The 13,793-nt window shown below is 41.1% G+C and overlaps 1 protein-coding gene and 2 long non-coding RNA genes across 9 annotated transcripts in view; all 3 read right to left on the minus strand.

Moving 5' to 3' along the window:
- Nucleotides 1-3,330: 3,330 nt before the first annotated feature.
- LOC127912296 (uncharacterized) lies at nucleotides 3,331-4,844 on the minus strand. 3 transcript variants are annotated; one of them, XR_008081662.1, is made up of 3 exons: nucleotides 4,184-4,249; nucleotides 3,902-4,105; nucleotides 3,331-3,428 (listed from the first exon to the last, which is right to left on the minus strand). It is a non-coding gene; the product is annotated as an uncharacterized LOC127912296 (long non-coding RNA). The 3 variants fall into 3 exon arrangements; XR_008081661.1 differs by lacking the exon at nucleotides 3,331-3,428 and having other exon boundaries at nucleotides 3,654-3,967; nucleotides 4,007-4,105; nucleotides 4,184-4,844; XR_008081660.1 differs by lacking the exon at nucleotides 3,331-3,428 and having other exon boundaries at nucleotides 3,654-3,934; nucleotides 4,007-4,105; nucleotides 4,184-4,842.
- Nucleotides 4,845-6,559: 1,715 nt separating this feature from the next.
- Nucleotides 6,560-13,793, minus strand: part of LOC127912294 (deoxyribonuclease gamma-like) — a 35,219-nt gene continuing 27,985 nt past the window's right edge. For all 4 annotated transcript variants that reach the window (XM_052481181.1, XM_052481183.1, XM_052481180.1 and 1 more), the window contains exons 6-9: nucleotides 13,230-13,342; nucleotides 9,679-9,836; nucleotides 8,885-8,978; nucleotides 6,560-7,829 (exon numbers count right to left, since the gene is read on the minus strand). In XM_052481181.1, the coding sequence (XP_052337141.1) occupies nucleotides 7,716-7,829; nucleotides 8,885-8,978; nucleotides 9,679-9,836; nucleotides 13,230-13,342 (479 nt within the window). In that variant the 3' untranslated portion in view covers nucleotides 6,560-7,715. The remainder of the gene's footprint in view (nucleotides 7,830-8,884; nucleotides 8,979-9,678; nucleotides 9,837-13,229; nucleotides 13,343-13,793) is intronic.
- LOC127912297 (uncharacterized) lies at nucleotides 7,838-8,877 on the minus strand. 2 transcript variants are annotated; one of them, XR_008081663.1, is made up of 3 exons: nucleotides 8,769-8,877; nucleotides 8,537-8,623; nucleotides 7,838-8,505 (listed from the first exon to the last, which is right to left on the minus strand). It is a non-coding gene; the product is annotated as an uncharacterized LOC127912297 (long non-coding RNA). The 2 variants fall into 2 exon arrangements; XR_008081664.1 differs by lacking the exon at nucleotides 8,769-8,877 and having other exon boundaries at nucleotides 7,838-8,215; nucleotides 8,361-8,505; nucleotides 8,537-8,746.

Below are 13,793 nucleotides of genomic sequence, written 5' to 3' on the forward strand. Positions count from 1 at the left end.
TGTCAATCTTGGGATGCGTGCCAGCAAGCCACTACATTTCATAACATTTAATTGCAGTAGAACTGGGCCGACATAAAGCTGTCTGAACAGCAGAGATTTATTTTCAGCACCATTGAGTGAATCCTTGCCACTGCTACACCTGGCTATCAGTGGAGCCTCATCTGGCAGTTCAAACAGTGAATCAAAAAACATTCAGCCTTTATTTACCAGTCTTAAAAAGTTCTCATTTGCATGGCTGGTAAAGTGGTTTTACTACAATGAATAACCATTGAGATGTACAAACTGAGGTGGCATAAGGGGAAAATGAGATGGGTAAGAGGCAACCAGTATGGGGATTTGAAAAAGGGTGAGCTATTTACCGATAGACTATGTGGTTTCTACTGACCATTGAGCTGTACAAACTATGGCAGGAGTGGGTAAGAGGCAACCAGTAATTTCGATAATGAGCGAGTGTAGACTGGTGTAATCAACCATTTGTTCAACACACTTAACATAATTCAGAACAGGGTAAACTAAGAATGGCCCAAGTCAGAACCATAGGCTAAAGGGGGGCATATAAGCAGACGACGAACTTACAAAAACCGGTGACGTTATTAGTAGCACATGTGCCTCACCCTAACCGCTTGCTACAGTATACAGATCTCCCTGGCATATTACAATACATTTTTGTGCTCAATTGTACAGGAAGGTGGCGTGGCGGTCCTGGTGGGAAAACGGTCATTTTCTGGAGCTTCCAAGGCCTCTGGGAAAACTCTGGCAGCACCTCGTAGATTTTGCGATGAGGTCCCCGTGAATGACAGAACATTGAGCCAATCATGTCGCAACGAGGACATTACCAACCCCTATGTTGATTATCTCCCATAAGGCAGTGCACAATCAGCCCAGCGCCGTCCGAGTTTGACCGGTGGAGGCCGTCATTGTAAATAAGAATTTGTTCTTAACTGGCTTGCCTAGTTAAGGTTAAATATTATTTTTTTAAACATTGTTTGCAAACTGGTATGCGACACGTATCATTGCCAAAACAGGCTAAATGTAGCTAAATGTAGCTCTGAATGACGCGTCGCCACTGAGTACTGCTATCCAAAATGACAACTGCCTGTTATAATTTGTCATGTCACAGCTCTTCTAAAGCGCTCTGGACCAGAAGGCTCTGGTTGAAACTAAGCCATGTATGTTCACATTACCCATAAGCACTTGTTGCGTTGCGCCGGATGTCTTGCATTTCAATGGGCACGTCCACAAGAGTGGAAGGGCATCGCCCCCCTGTGGTTGAAGGTGCAGTTGCGAGACGGACGCCTCAGTTTTGAATCTTTTCGTCTTCAGTCCAGCCAGTCTGTCAAAGAACAGGAAGTTACCAAACCACAGAATATGACAATTGGCTTGCTATAAAGTTGGAGAAACAAGTAGTTGAGGAAAAAGTAACTAAACAATTAATATATGTATCCTGTCTTGAATGAAAAGGTCATTTTGCAAGCTCCCAAAATAATTGTGATCTCTGACTAAAGGGCTCTATCTTGCGTTACAAACGCTGCACTTGTCTGTTCATTAACGGGACAAGACTCCGTGAAGATGACATACTGCGTAAGGGCATTATAGACGGGTGGGTTGTTTAGCGACAGACCTGATGGCTTACAGTCAAAGATTAACATGATAAAAAGTAAATCGGGTCATGTAATTGATTGGGGGAACTCCCTTTATTAATGTGTAAGCCCATAGCTGCCACCCAAATAGAGACAATTCCGAGATATGTGTTGCTAGAAGTACTTCCTCTCTACTAATGTTGTGGTTATGAGGCCTTCTTACTGAAAGCCTTGTCTTGTCCCTAAGACCGGGCGCACACTACACCACTTCCAACATCCTCTCATTAAACAATCTTTCTTCAAATGTTTTTGTCTTGCCAACGTAGTGGCATGGACGGGTGTTTAAACACTAAGATGCTTCGCTTGGTCCTGAGGATTCTCAATACCACGCTCTCACAATCAATGTGATTAGATTAATATGTCCAGAACGAGCTGTGGCTTTCAGTAGCCTCCAGTGTTTTCAATCAGACATTCACGCATAGCGAAGTAGCCAATACATAGTAAATACCATTGCTTGTAATGATTTGACGCTTTGGTTAAAGGCAAACACGTAGTAGTCATGGTTACTGTTCCAGAGTCTATACATCCATACTAGTAGTAGTCATGGTTACGGCTCCAGAGTCTATACGTCCATACTAGTAGTAGTCATGGTTACGGCTCCAGAGTCTATACGTCCATACTAGTAGTAGTCATGGTTCCAGAGTCTATACATCCATACTAGTAGTAGTCATAGTTACTGCTCCAGTCTATACATCCATACTAGTAGTAGTCATAGTTACTGCTGAGTCTATACATCCATACTAGTAGTAGTCATAGTTACTGCTCCGGTCTATACATCCATACTAGTAGTAGTCATAGTTACTGCTCCAGTCTATACATCCATACTAGTAGTAGTCATAGTTACTGCTCCAGTCTATACATCCATACTAGTAGTAGTCATGGCTCCTGCTCCAGAGTCTATACATTCTGGGTGATGTGATACGTTATCTTATCTTCTCTGGTGAGCTCTTATTGACTATTGCTTATCACTGTTTTCAAACCTAGCCGTTGCACATCACACACTACAAGAGCATTGACTCTGTACCAGTACACCCCTGGCTATATAGCCTCCACATTGACTCTGCACCAGTACCCCTGTATATAGCCTCCACAGTGACTCTGTATAAAGCTACACATTGACCCTGTATATAGCCTCCACATTGACTCTGTACCGTAATACCCTGTATATAGCCTCCACATTGACTCTGTACCGGTACCCCTGTATATAGCCTCCACATTGACTCTGTACCAGTACCCCTGTATATAGCCTCCACATTGACTCTGTACCGGTACCCCCTGTATATAGCCTCCACATTGACTCTCTACCGGTCCCCCTGTGTATAGCCTCCACATTGACTCTGTACCTCCTGTATATAGCCTCCACATTGACTCTGTACCCCCTGTATATAGCTTCCACATTGACTCTGTACCTCCCCTGTATATAGCCTCCACATTGACTCTGTACCGTAACACCCTGTATATAGCCTCCACATTGACTCTGTACCTCCTGTATATAGCCTCCACATTGACTCTGTACCCCTGTATAAAGCCTCCACATTGACTCTGTACCTCCCCTGTATATAGCCTCCACATTGACTCTGTACCTCCTGTATAAAGCCTCCACATTGACTCTGTACCTCCTGTATAAAGCCTCCACATTGACTCTGTACCAGAACCCCTGTATAAAGCCTCCACATTGACTCTGTACCCCCCCTGTATAAAGCCTCCACATTGACTCTGTACCTCCTGTATAAAGTCTCCACATTGACTCTGTACCTCCTGTATAAAGCCTCCACATTGACTCTGTACCTCCTGTATATAGCCTCCACATTGACCCTGTATATAGCCTCCACATTGACTCTGTACCCCCTGTATAAAGCCTCCACATTGACTCTGTACCTCCCCTGTATGTATAAAGTCTCCACATTGACTCTGTACCCCCTGTATAAAGCCTCCACATTGACTCTGTACCGGTACCCCTGTATAAAGCCTCCACATTGACTCTGTACCAGTACCCCCTGTATATAGCCTCCACATTGACTCTGTACTGTAACACCCTGTATATAGCCTCCACATTGACTCTGTACCGTAATACCCTGTATATAGCCTCCACATTGACTCTGTACTGTAACACCCTGTATATAGCCTCCACATTGACTCTGTACCGTAATACCCTGTATATAGCCTCCACATTGACTCTGTACCAGTACCCCCTGTATATAGCCTCCACATTGACTCTGTACCAGTACCTCCTGTATATAGCCTCCACATTGACTCTGTACCTCCTGTATATAGCCTCCACATTGACTCTGTACCTCCTGTATAAAGCCTCCACATTGACTCTGTACCTCCTGTATAAAGCCTCCACATTGACTCTGTACCAGTACCTCCTGTATATAGCCTCCACATTGACTCTGTACCTCCTGTATATAGCCTCCACATTGACTCTGTACCTCCTGTATATAGCCTCCACATTGACTCTGTACCTCCTGTATATAGCCTCCACATTGACTCTGTACCAGTACCTCCTGTATATAGCCTCCACATTGACTCTGTACCAGTACCTCCTGTATAAAGCCTCCACATTGACTCTGTACCTCCTGTATAAAGCCTCCACATTGACTCTGTACCTCCTGTATAAAGCTCCGCTATTGTTATTTACTGCTGATCTTTAATTATTTGTTACTTAGATTTTTTTAATGATCCTTTATACATTCTTAACTGCATTGTTGGTTAATAAGGGCTTGTCAGTCAGCATTTCACTGTAAGGTCCTGTTGTATTCGTCACATTTGATTTGATAAGAATAGGTTAAGGGCCAGTTTTACAGGTCTGTCGTGTCCTTTAGAGCCCCTTTGAATTCAATACAATCGAGACATACTGTCCCCAGTGGATGTCTTGTGCAGTGTAAAATATATTTCCTTACATAAAAACATACAGTAAATATCCTGGTATTAATGACTGACGTGAATAAGGCTTTGGTGTTCAGACTCCTGAAACCCAGGCTAGAATTCCATCAAACCTGTTAGTGTCGGTTTAACAAACTAGTGGCGCCATGTGTGCTCACGTTTCCTGTTCTGATCATTCAGGTAATAGTCATTCAGGTTCTGATCATTCAGGTAGTAGTCATTCAGGTTCTGATCATTCAGGTAGTAGTCATTCAGGTTCTGATCATTCAGGTAGTAGTCATTCAGGTTCTGATCATTCAGGTAGTAGTCATTCAGGTTCTGATCATTCAGGTTCTTATCATTCAGGTAGTAGTCATTCAGGTTCTGATCATACAGGTAGTAGTCATTCAGGTTCTTATCATTCAGGTAGTAGTCATTCAGGTTCTGATCATTCAGGTAGTAGTCATTCAGGTTCTGATCATTCAGGTAGTAGTCATTCAGGTTCTGATCATTCAGGTAGTAGTCATTCGGTTCTGATCATTCAGGTAGTAGTCATTCAGGTTCTGATCATTCAGGTAGTAGTCATTCAGGTTCTGATCATTCAGGTAGTAGTCATTCAGGTTCTGATCATTCAGGTAGTAGTCATTCAGGTTCTGATCAATTCAGGTAGTAGTCATTCAGGTTCTAATCATTCAGGTAGTAGTCATTCAGGTTCTGATCATTCAGGTAATAGTCATTCAGGTTCTGATCATTCAGGTAGTAGTCATTCAGGTTCTGATCATTCAGGTAGTAGTCATTCAGGTTCTGATCATTCAGGTAGTAGTCATTCAGGTTCTGATCATTCAGGTAGTAGTCATTCCTGTTCTGATCATTCAGGTAGTAGTCATTCCTGTTCTGATCATTCAGGTAGTAGTCATTCAGGTTCTGATCATTCAGGTAGTAGTCATTCAGGTTCTGATCATTCAGGTAGTAGTCATTCAGGTTCTGATCATTCAGGTAGTAGTCATTCAGGTTCTGATCATTCAGGTAGTAGTCATTCAGGTTCTGATCATTCAGGTAGTAGTCATTCAGGTTCTGATCATTCAGGTAATAGTCATTCAGGTTCTGATCATTCAGGTAGTAGTCATTCAGGTTCTGATCATTCAGGTAGTAGTCATTCAGGTTCTGATCATTCAGGTAGTAGTCATTCAGGTTCTGATCATTCAGGTAGTAGTCATTCAGGTTCTGATCATTCAGGTAGTAGTCATTCAGGTTCTGATCATTCAGGTAGTAGTCATTCAGGTTCTGATCATTCAGGTAGTAGTCATTCAGGTTCTGATCATTCAGGTAGTAGTCATTCAGGTTCTGATCATTCAGGTAGTAGTCATTCCTGTTCTGATCATTCAGGTAGTAGTCATTCCTGTTCTGATCATTCAGGTAGTAGTCATTCAGGTTCTGATCATTCAGGTAGTAGTCATTCAGGTTCTGATCATTCAGGTAGTAGTCATTCAGGTTCTGATCATTCAGGTAGTAGTCATTCAGGTTCTGATCATTCAGGTAGTAGTCATTCAGGTTCTGATCATTCAGGTAATAGTCATTCAGGTTCCGATCATTCAGGTAGTAGTCATTCAGGTTCTTATCATTCAGGTAGTAGTCATTCAGGTTCTGATCATTCAGGTAGTAGTCATTCAGGTTCTGATCATTCAGGTAGTAGTCATTCAGGTTCTGATCATTCAGGTAGTAGTCATTCAGGTTCTGATCATTCAGGTAGTAGTCATTCAGGTTCTGATCATTCAGGTAGTAGTCATTCAGGTTCTGATCATTCAGGTAGTAGTCATTCAGGTTCTGATCATTCAGGTAGTAGTCATTCAGGTTCTGATCATTCAGGTAGTAGTCATTCAGGTTCTGATCATTCAGGTAGTAGTCATTCAGGTTCTGATCATTCAGGTAGTAGTCATTCAGGTTCTGATCATTCAGGTAGTAGTAGGGGTGTTAACGGTCGTTCTGTGATTTCATTGAGCTATGAGATACTATGGAACGACTGAAATAGGTGTTTGATTGAATACTCCTGTGTGTCAGCAAAAAAACTGTTTTATTGTTACATATATCAGATAGGTGCAGTGAAATGTTTTACAGGGTCAGCTATAGAAGTACTGTGCCTGAGCAAATTAGGGTTAAGTGCCTTGCTCAAGGGCACACAGGCAGGTTTTTCACTTTGTCTGAATTGGTATTCGAACCAGAAGTCTCATGGAGTTCTCTCATCACACACACACTGGTCGTGTTCCAGGCTGACGACATTGCAGATGACTGCCAGATCTCACAACTCCTGTACAGGTGTTTAACATATTATGCTAACTACACTGAACAAGAATATAAATGCAACATGTACATTTTTGGTACCATGTCTCATGAGCTGAAATTAAAAATCCCCAAAATTCTAATTCATATGCAAAAAAAAAAGCTTATTTCATTAAGATTTTGTGCACAAATTTGTTTATATCTCTGTTAGTGAGCATTTCTCCTTTGCCAAGATAATCCATCCACCTGACAGGTGTGGCATATCAAGAAGCTGAATCAACAGCATGATCATTACGCTGGGGACAATGAAATGCTACTTTAAAAGTGCAGTTTTGTCACAAAACACAATGCCACAGATGTCTCAAGTTTTGAGGGAGTGTGCAATTGGCATTCTGACTGCAGGAATGTCCACCAGAGCTGTTGCCAGATAATTGAATGTGCATATCTCTACCATAAGCCGCATCCAACCTTGTTTTAGAGAATTGGGAAGTACGTCCAACCGGACTAAAAACCGCAGACCACGTGTAACCACGCCAGCCCAGGACCTCCACATCTGGCTTCTTCACTTGTGGAATGGTCTGAGGAGGGGGTACTGAGGAGCATTTCTGTCTGTAATAAAGCCTGTTATGGGGAAAAACGTATTCTTATTGGCTTAGCCTGGCTCCCCAATGGGTGGGCCTATGCCCTTCCAGGCCAACCCACGGCTGTACCCAGTCATGTGAAATCCATAGATTAGGGCCTAATTTATTTAAATTGACTGATTTCCTTCTATGAACTGTAACTCAGTAAAATCTTTGAAATTGTTTAATGTGGTGTTTGTATTTTTGTTCAGTACACATCATATGATACAGTATAGCCATCTGATGCTTGACGTGGGACACAACCATTGGTTGATGCAATGCAGTATAGTCGGCCTGGAACGTGGCCACAGGTTCAGGTGGAGATGAAGAAGGCCATGAGGATGATCAGAAGGGTGTGGCCTCCCAAATGTTCTGACCCCGCCTTCAACTCAACCTCCACTGGGTAGTGGTCACTGACGTCCAGCGCCTGGAAAAGACACACATGCACACATTGATATAATATACTTCCTGAATTGACTCTGTGGGTGTGTTTCCTGTTGAATTGACTCTGTGGGTGTGTTTCCTGTTGAATTGACTCTGTGGGTGTGTTTCCTGTTGAATTGACTCTGTGGGTGTGTTGCCTGTTGAATTGACTCTGTGGGTGTGTTACCTGTTGAATTGACTCTGTGGGTGTGTTGCCTGTTGAATTGACTCTGTGGGTGTGTTGCCTGTTGAATTGACTCTGTGGGTGTGTTTCCTGTTGAATTGACTCTGTGGGTGTGTTACCTGTTGAATTGACTATGTGGGTGTGTTGCCTGTTGAATTGACTCTGTGGGTGTGTTACCTGTTGAATTGACTCTGTGGGTGTGTTACCTGTTGAATTGACTATGTGGGTGTGTTACCTGTTGAATTGACTCTGTGGGTGTGTTACCTGTTGAATTGACTATGTGGGTGTGTTACCTGTTGAATTGACTCTGTGGGTGTGTTTCCTGTTGAATTGACTATGTGGGTGTGTTACCTGTTGAATTGACTCTGTGGGTGTGTTACCTGTTGAATTGACTATGTGGGTGTGTTTCCTGTTGAATTGACTCTGTGGGTGTGTTACCTGTTGAATTGACTCTGTGGGTGTGTTACCTGTTGAATTGACTCTGTGGGTGTGTTACCTGTTGAATTGACTCTCTGTGGGTGTGTTACCTGTTGAATTGACTATGTGGGTGTGTTTCCTGTTGAATTGACTCTGTGGGTGTGTTGCCTGTTGAATTGACTATGTGGGTGTGTTACCTGTTGAATTGACTCTGTGGGTGTGTTACCTGTTGAATTGACTATGTGGGTGTGTTACCTGTTGAATTGACTATGTGGGTGTGTTACCTGTTGAATTGACTCTGTGGGTGTGTTACCTGTTGAATTGACTATGTGTGTGTGTTACCTGTTGAATTGACTCTGTGGGTGTGTTTCCTGTTGAATTGACTATGTGGGTGTGTTTCCTGTTGAATTGACTCTGTGGGTGTGTTTCCTGTTGAATTGACTCTGTGGGTGTGTTACCTGTTCCTCTGTGAGGCCGTATTCTTTGGCGAAGTTGAAAGGTTGTGCGGACTGGGGCACGATGGCTTTTTCAAATGCCCCGTGGACCACGATCCTACAACACACACAGGATTACCACACAGGATTAACACACAGGGTTAACACACAGGATTACCGCACAGGATTACCACACAGGATTACCACACAGGATTACCACACAGGATTACCACACAGGATTAACACACAGGGTTACCACACAGGATTACCACACAGGGTTAACACACAGGATTACCACACAGGGGTAAGACACAGGATTACCACACAGGGTTAACACACAGGATTACAACACAGAATTACCACACAGGATTACCACACAGGATTACCACACAGGGTTAACACACAGGATTACCACACAGGGTTACCACACAGGATTACCACACAGGATTACCACACAGGGTTACCACACAGGGTTAACACACAGGATTACCACACAGGGTTAACACACAGGATTACCACACAGGGTTACCACACAGGGTTAACACACAGGGTTAACACACAGAATTACCACACAGGATTACCACACAGGATTACCACACAGTGCACTGTCAAAGGTGCATTGTAGACCAGTGCACTGGACAGCCTTCGATGCACACACACACACACACACACACACACACACACACACACACACACACACACACACACACACACACACACACACACACACACACACACACACACACACACACACACACACACACACACACACACACGAGCACACACACACACAGACACAGACAGACACACAGACGTACCTGTCGTAGGCACAGGTGGTGGTTTGTCTAACGGTGGTGTCCTCTGTGTCCCCTATTAGCCACAGGAAGGCCTGGTTACTATAGAGACGTACATGCTGCCTGTTCTTCTTGGCCACGTAGCCACAGTCAGCGTTAAAATCCCCTAGGAACATCACCATCTACACACACACACACACACACACACACACACACACACACACACACACACACACACACACACACACACACACACACACACACACACAGTTAAAATCCCTAGGAACATCACCATCTACACACACACACACACACACACACACACACACACACACACATCTGCACACACACACACACACACACACACACACACACACACACAGTTAAAATCCCCTAGGAACATCACCATCTACACACACACACACACACACACACACACACACACAGTTAAATGTAATAAATAAATAAATACATGTAATATAGTCTACCTACACCAGCACAATACATCCATGTAATATAGTCTACCTACACCAGCACAATAAATCCATGTAATATAGTCTACCTACACCAGCACAATACATCCATGTAATATAGTCTACCTACACCAGCACAATAAATCCATGTAATATAGTCTACACCATCACAATAAATCCATGTAATATAGTCTACACCATCACATTAAATCCATGTAATATAGTCTACACCATCACAATAAATCCATGTAATATAGTCTACCTACACCATCACAATAAATCCATGTAATATAGTCTACACCATCACAATAAATCCATGTAATATAGTCTACCTACACCATCACAATAAATCCATGTAATATAGTCTACACCATCACAATAAATCCATGTAATATAGTCTACACCATCACAATAAATCCATGTAATATAGTCTACACCATCACAATAAATCCATGTAATATAGTCTACCTACACCATCACAATAAATCCATGTAATATAGTCTACCTACACCATCACAATAAATCCATGTAATATAGTCTACCTACACCATCACAATAAATCCATGTAATATAGTCTACCTACACCATCACAATAAATCCATGTAATATAGTCTACACCATCACAATAAATCCATGTAATATAGTCTACACCATCACAATAAATCCATGTAATATAGTCTACCTACACCATCACAATAAATCCATGTAATATAGTCTACCTACACCATCACAATAAATCCATGTAATATAGTCTACCTACACCATCACAATAAATCCATGTAATATAGTCTACACCATCACAATAAATCCATGTAATATAGTCTACACCATCACAATAAATCCATGTAATATAGTCTACACCATCACATTAAATCCATGTAATATAGTCTATACCATCACAATAAATCCATGTAATATAGTCTACCTACACCGTCACAATAAATCCATGTAATATAGTCTACACCATCACAATAAATACATGTAATATAGTCTACCTACACCATCACAATAAATCCATGTAATATAGTCTATACCATCACAATAAATCCATGTAATATAGTCTACCTACACCATCACAATAAATCCATGTAATATAGTCTACCTACACCATCACAATAAATCCATGTAATATAGTCTACCAACACCATCACAATAAATCCATGTAATATAGTCTACACCATCACAATAAATACATGTAATATAGTCTACACCATCACAATAAATCCATGTAATATAGTCTACCAACACCAGCACAATAAATCCATGTAATATAGTCTACCTACACCATCACAATAAATCCATGTAATATAGTCTACCTACACCATCACAATAAATCCATGTAATATAGTCTACACCATCACAATAAATCCATGTAATATAGTCTACACCATCACAATAAATCCATGTAATATAGTCTACACCATCACAATAAATACATGTAATATAGTCTACCTACACCATCACAATAAATCCATGTAATATAGTCTACACCATCACAATAAATCCATGTAATATAGTCTACCTACACCATCACAATAAATCCATGTAATATACTGTACCTACACCATCACAATAAATCCATGTAATATAGTCTACACCATCACAATAAATCCATGTAATATAGTCTACACCATCACAATAAATCCATGTAATATAGTCTACCTACACCATCACAATAAATCCATGTAATATAGTCTACCTACACCATCACAATAAATCCATGTAATATAGTCTACCTACACCATCACAATAAATCCATGTAATATAGTCTACCTACACCATCACAATAAATCCATGTAATATAGTCTACCTACACCATCACAATAAATCCATGTAATATAGTCTACACCATCACAATAAATCCATGTAATATAGTCTACCTACACCATCACAATAAATCCATGTAATATAGTCTACACCATCACAATAAATCCATGTAATATAGTCTACACCATCACAATAAATCCATGTAATATAGCCTACACCATCACAATAAATCCATGTAATATAGTCTGCACCATCACAATAAATCCATGTAATATAGTCTACACCATCACAATAAATACATGTAATATAGTCTACACCATCACAATAAATCCATGTAATATAGTCTACCTACACCATCACAATAAATACATGTAATATAGTCTACCTACACCATCACAATAAATACATGTAATATAGTCTACCTACACCATCACAATAAATCCATGTAATATAGTCTACACCATCACAATAAATACATGTAATATAGTCTACCTACACCATCACAATAAATACATGTAATATAGTCTACCTACACCATCACAATAAATCCATGTAATATAGTCTACCTACACCATCACAATAAATCCATGTAATATAGTCTACCTACACCATCACAATAAATCCATGTAATATAGTCTACCTACACCATCACAATAAATCCATGTAATATAGTCTACACCATCACAATAAATCCATGTAATATAGTCTACCTACACCATCACAATAAATCCATGTAATATAGTCTACCTACACCATCACAATAAATCCATGTAATATAGCCTACCTACACCATCACAATAAATCCATGTAATATAGTCTACACCATCACAATAAATCCATGTAATATAGTCTACACCATCACAATAAATCCATGTAATATAGTCTACCTACACCATCACAATAAATCCATGTAATATAGTCTACACCATCACAATAAATCCATGTAATATAGTCTACACCATCACAATAAATCCATGTAATATAGTCTACCTACACCATCACAATAAATCCATGTAATATAGTCTACACCATCACAATAAATCCATGTAATATAGTCTACCTACACCATCACAATAAATCCATGTAATATAGTCTACCTACACCATCACAATAAATCCATGTAATATAGTCTACACCATCACAATAAATCCATGTAATATAGCCTACCTACACCATCACAATAAATCCATGTAATAGTCTGCACCATCACAATAAATCCATGTAATATAGTCTACACCATCACAATAAATCCATGTAATAGTCTGCACCATCACAATAAATCCATGTAATATAGTCTACCTACACCATCACAATAAATCACAGAAACACTGTTACCTCGGTCTTCCATTTCTTCTTGACATCCAGGAAGACATCGTAGAGGGCATCGATCTCTTTAGTAGCGTTGGTGGGAGTGGTGTGCTGGGGTACTAATACAAAGTCCCGTATGGCTGGAGAAAGAGAGAGAATGAGACAGAGAGATGGTGTGAGAGAGAGGCAGGGAGAGAGAGACAGAGAGTGAGAGAGGCAGGGAGAGAGATACAGAGAGTGAGTGAGTGAGTGAGTGAGTGAGTGAGTGAGTGAGTGAGTGAGTGAGTGAGTGAGTGAGTGAGTGAGTGAGTGAGGGAGAGAGGAAGGGAGAGAGAGACAGAGATTGAGAGAGACAGAAGGAGAGACATAGGGAGAGGCAGGGAGGGAGAGAGACAGAGATAGAGAGAGAGAAGGAGAGACATAGGGAGAGGCAGGGAGGGAGAGAGACAGAGATAGAGAGAGACAGAAGGAGAGACATAGGGAGAGGCAGGGAGGGAGAGAGACAGAGATAGAGAGAGACAGAAGGAGAGACATAGGGAGAGGCAGGGAGGGAGAGAGACAGAGATAGAGAGAGACAGAAGGAGAGACATA

Source organism: Oncorhynchus keta, chromosome 27 (genome assembly GCF_023373465.1).
Source record: "Oncorhynchus keta strain PuntledgeMale-10-30-2019 chromosome 27, Oket_V2, whole genome shotgun sequence".
NCBI lineage: Eukaryota > Metazoa > Chordata > Actinopteri > Salmoniformes > Salmonidae > Oncorhynchus > Oncorhynchus keta.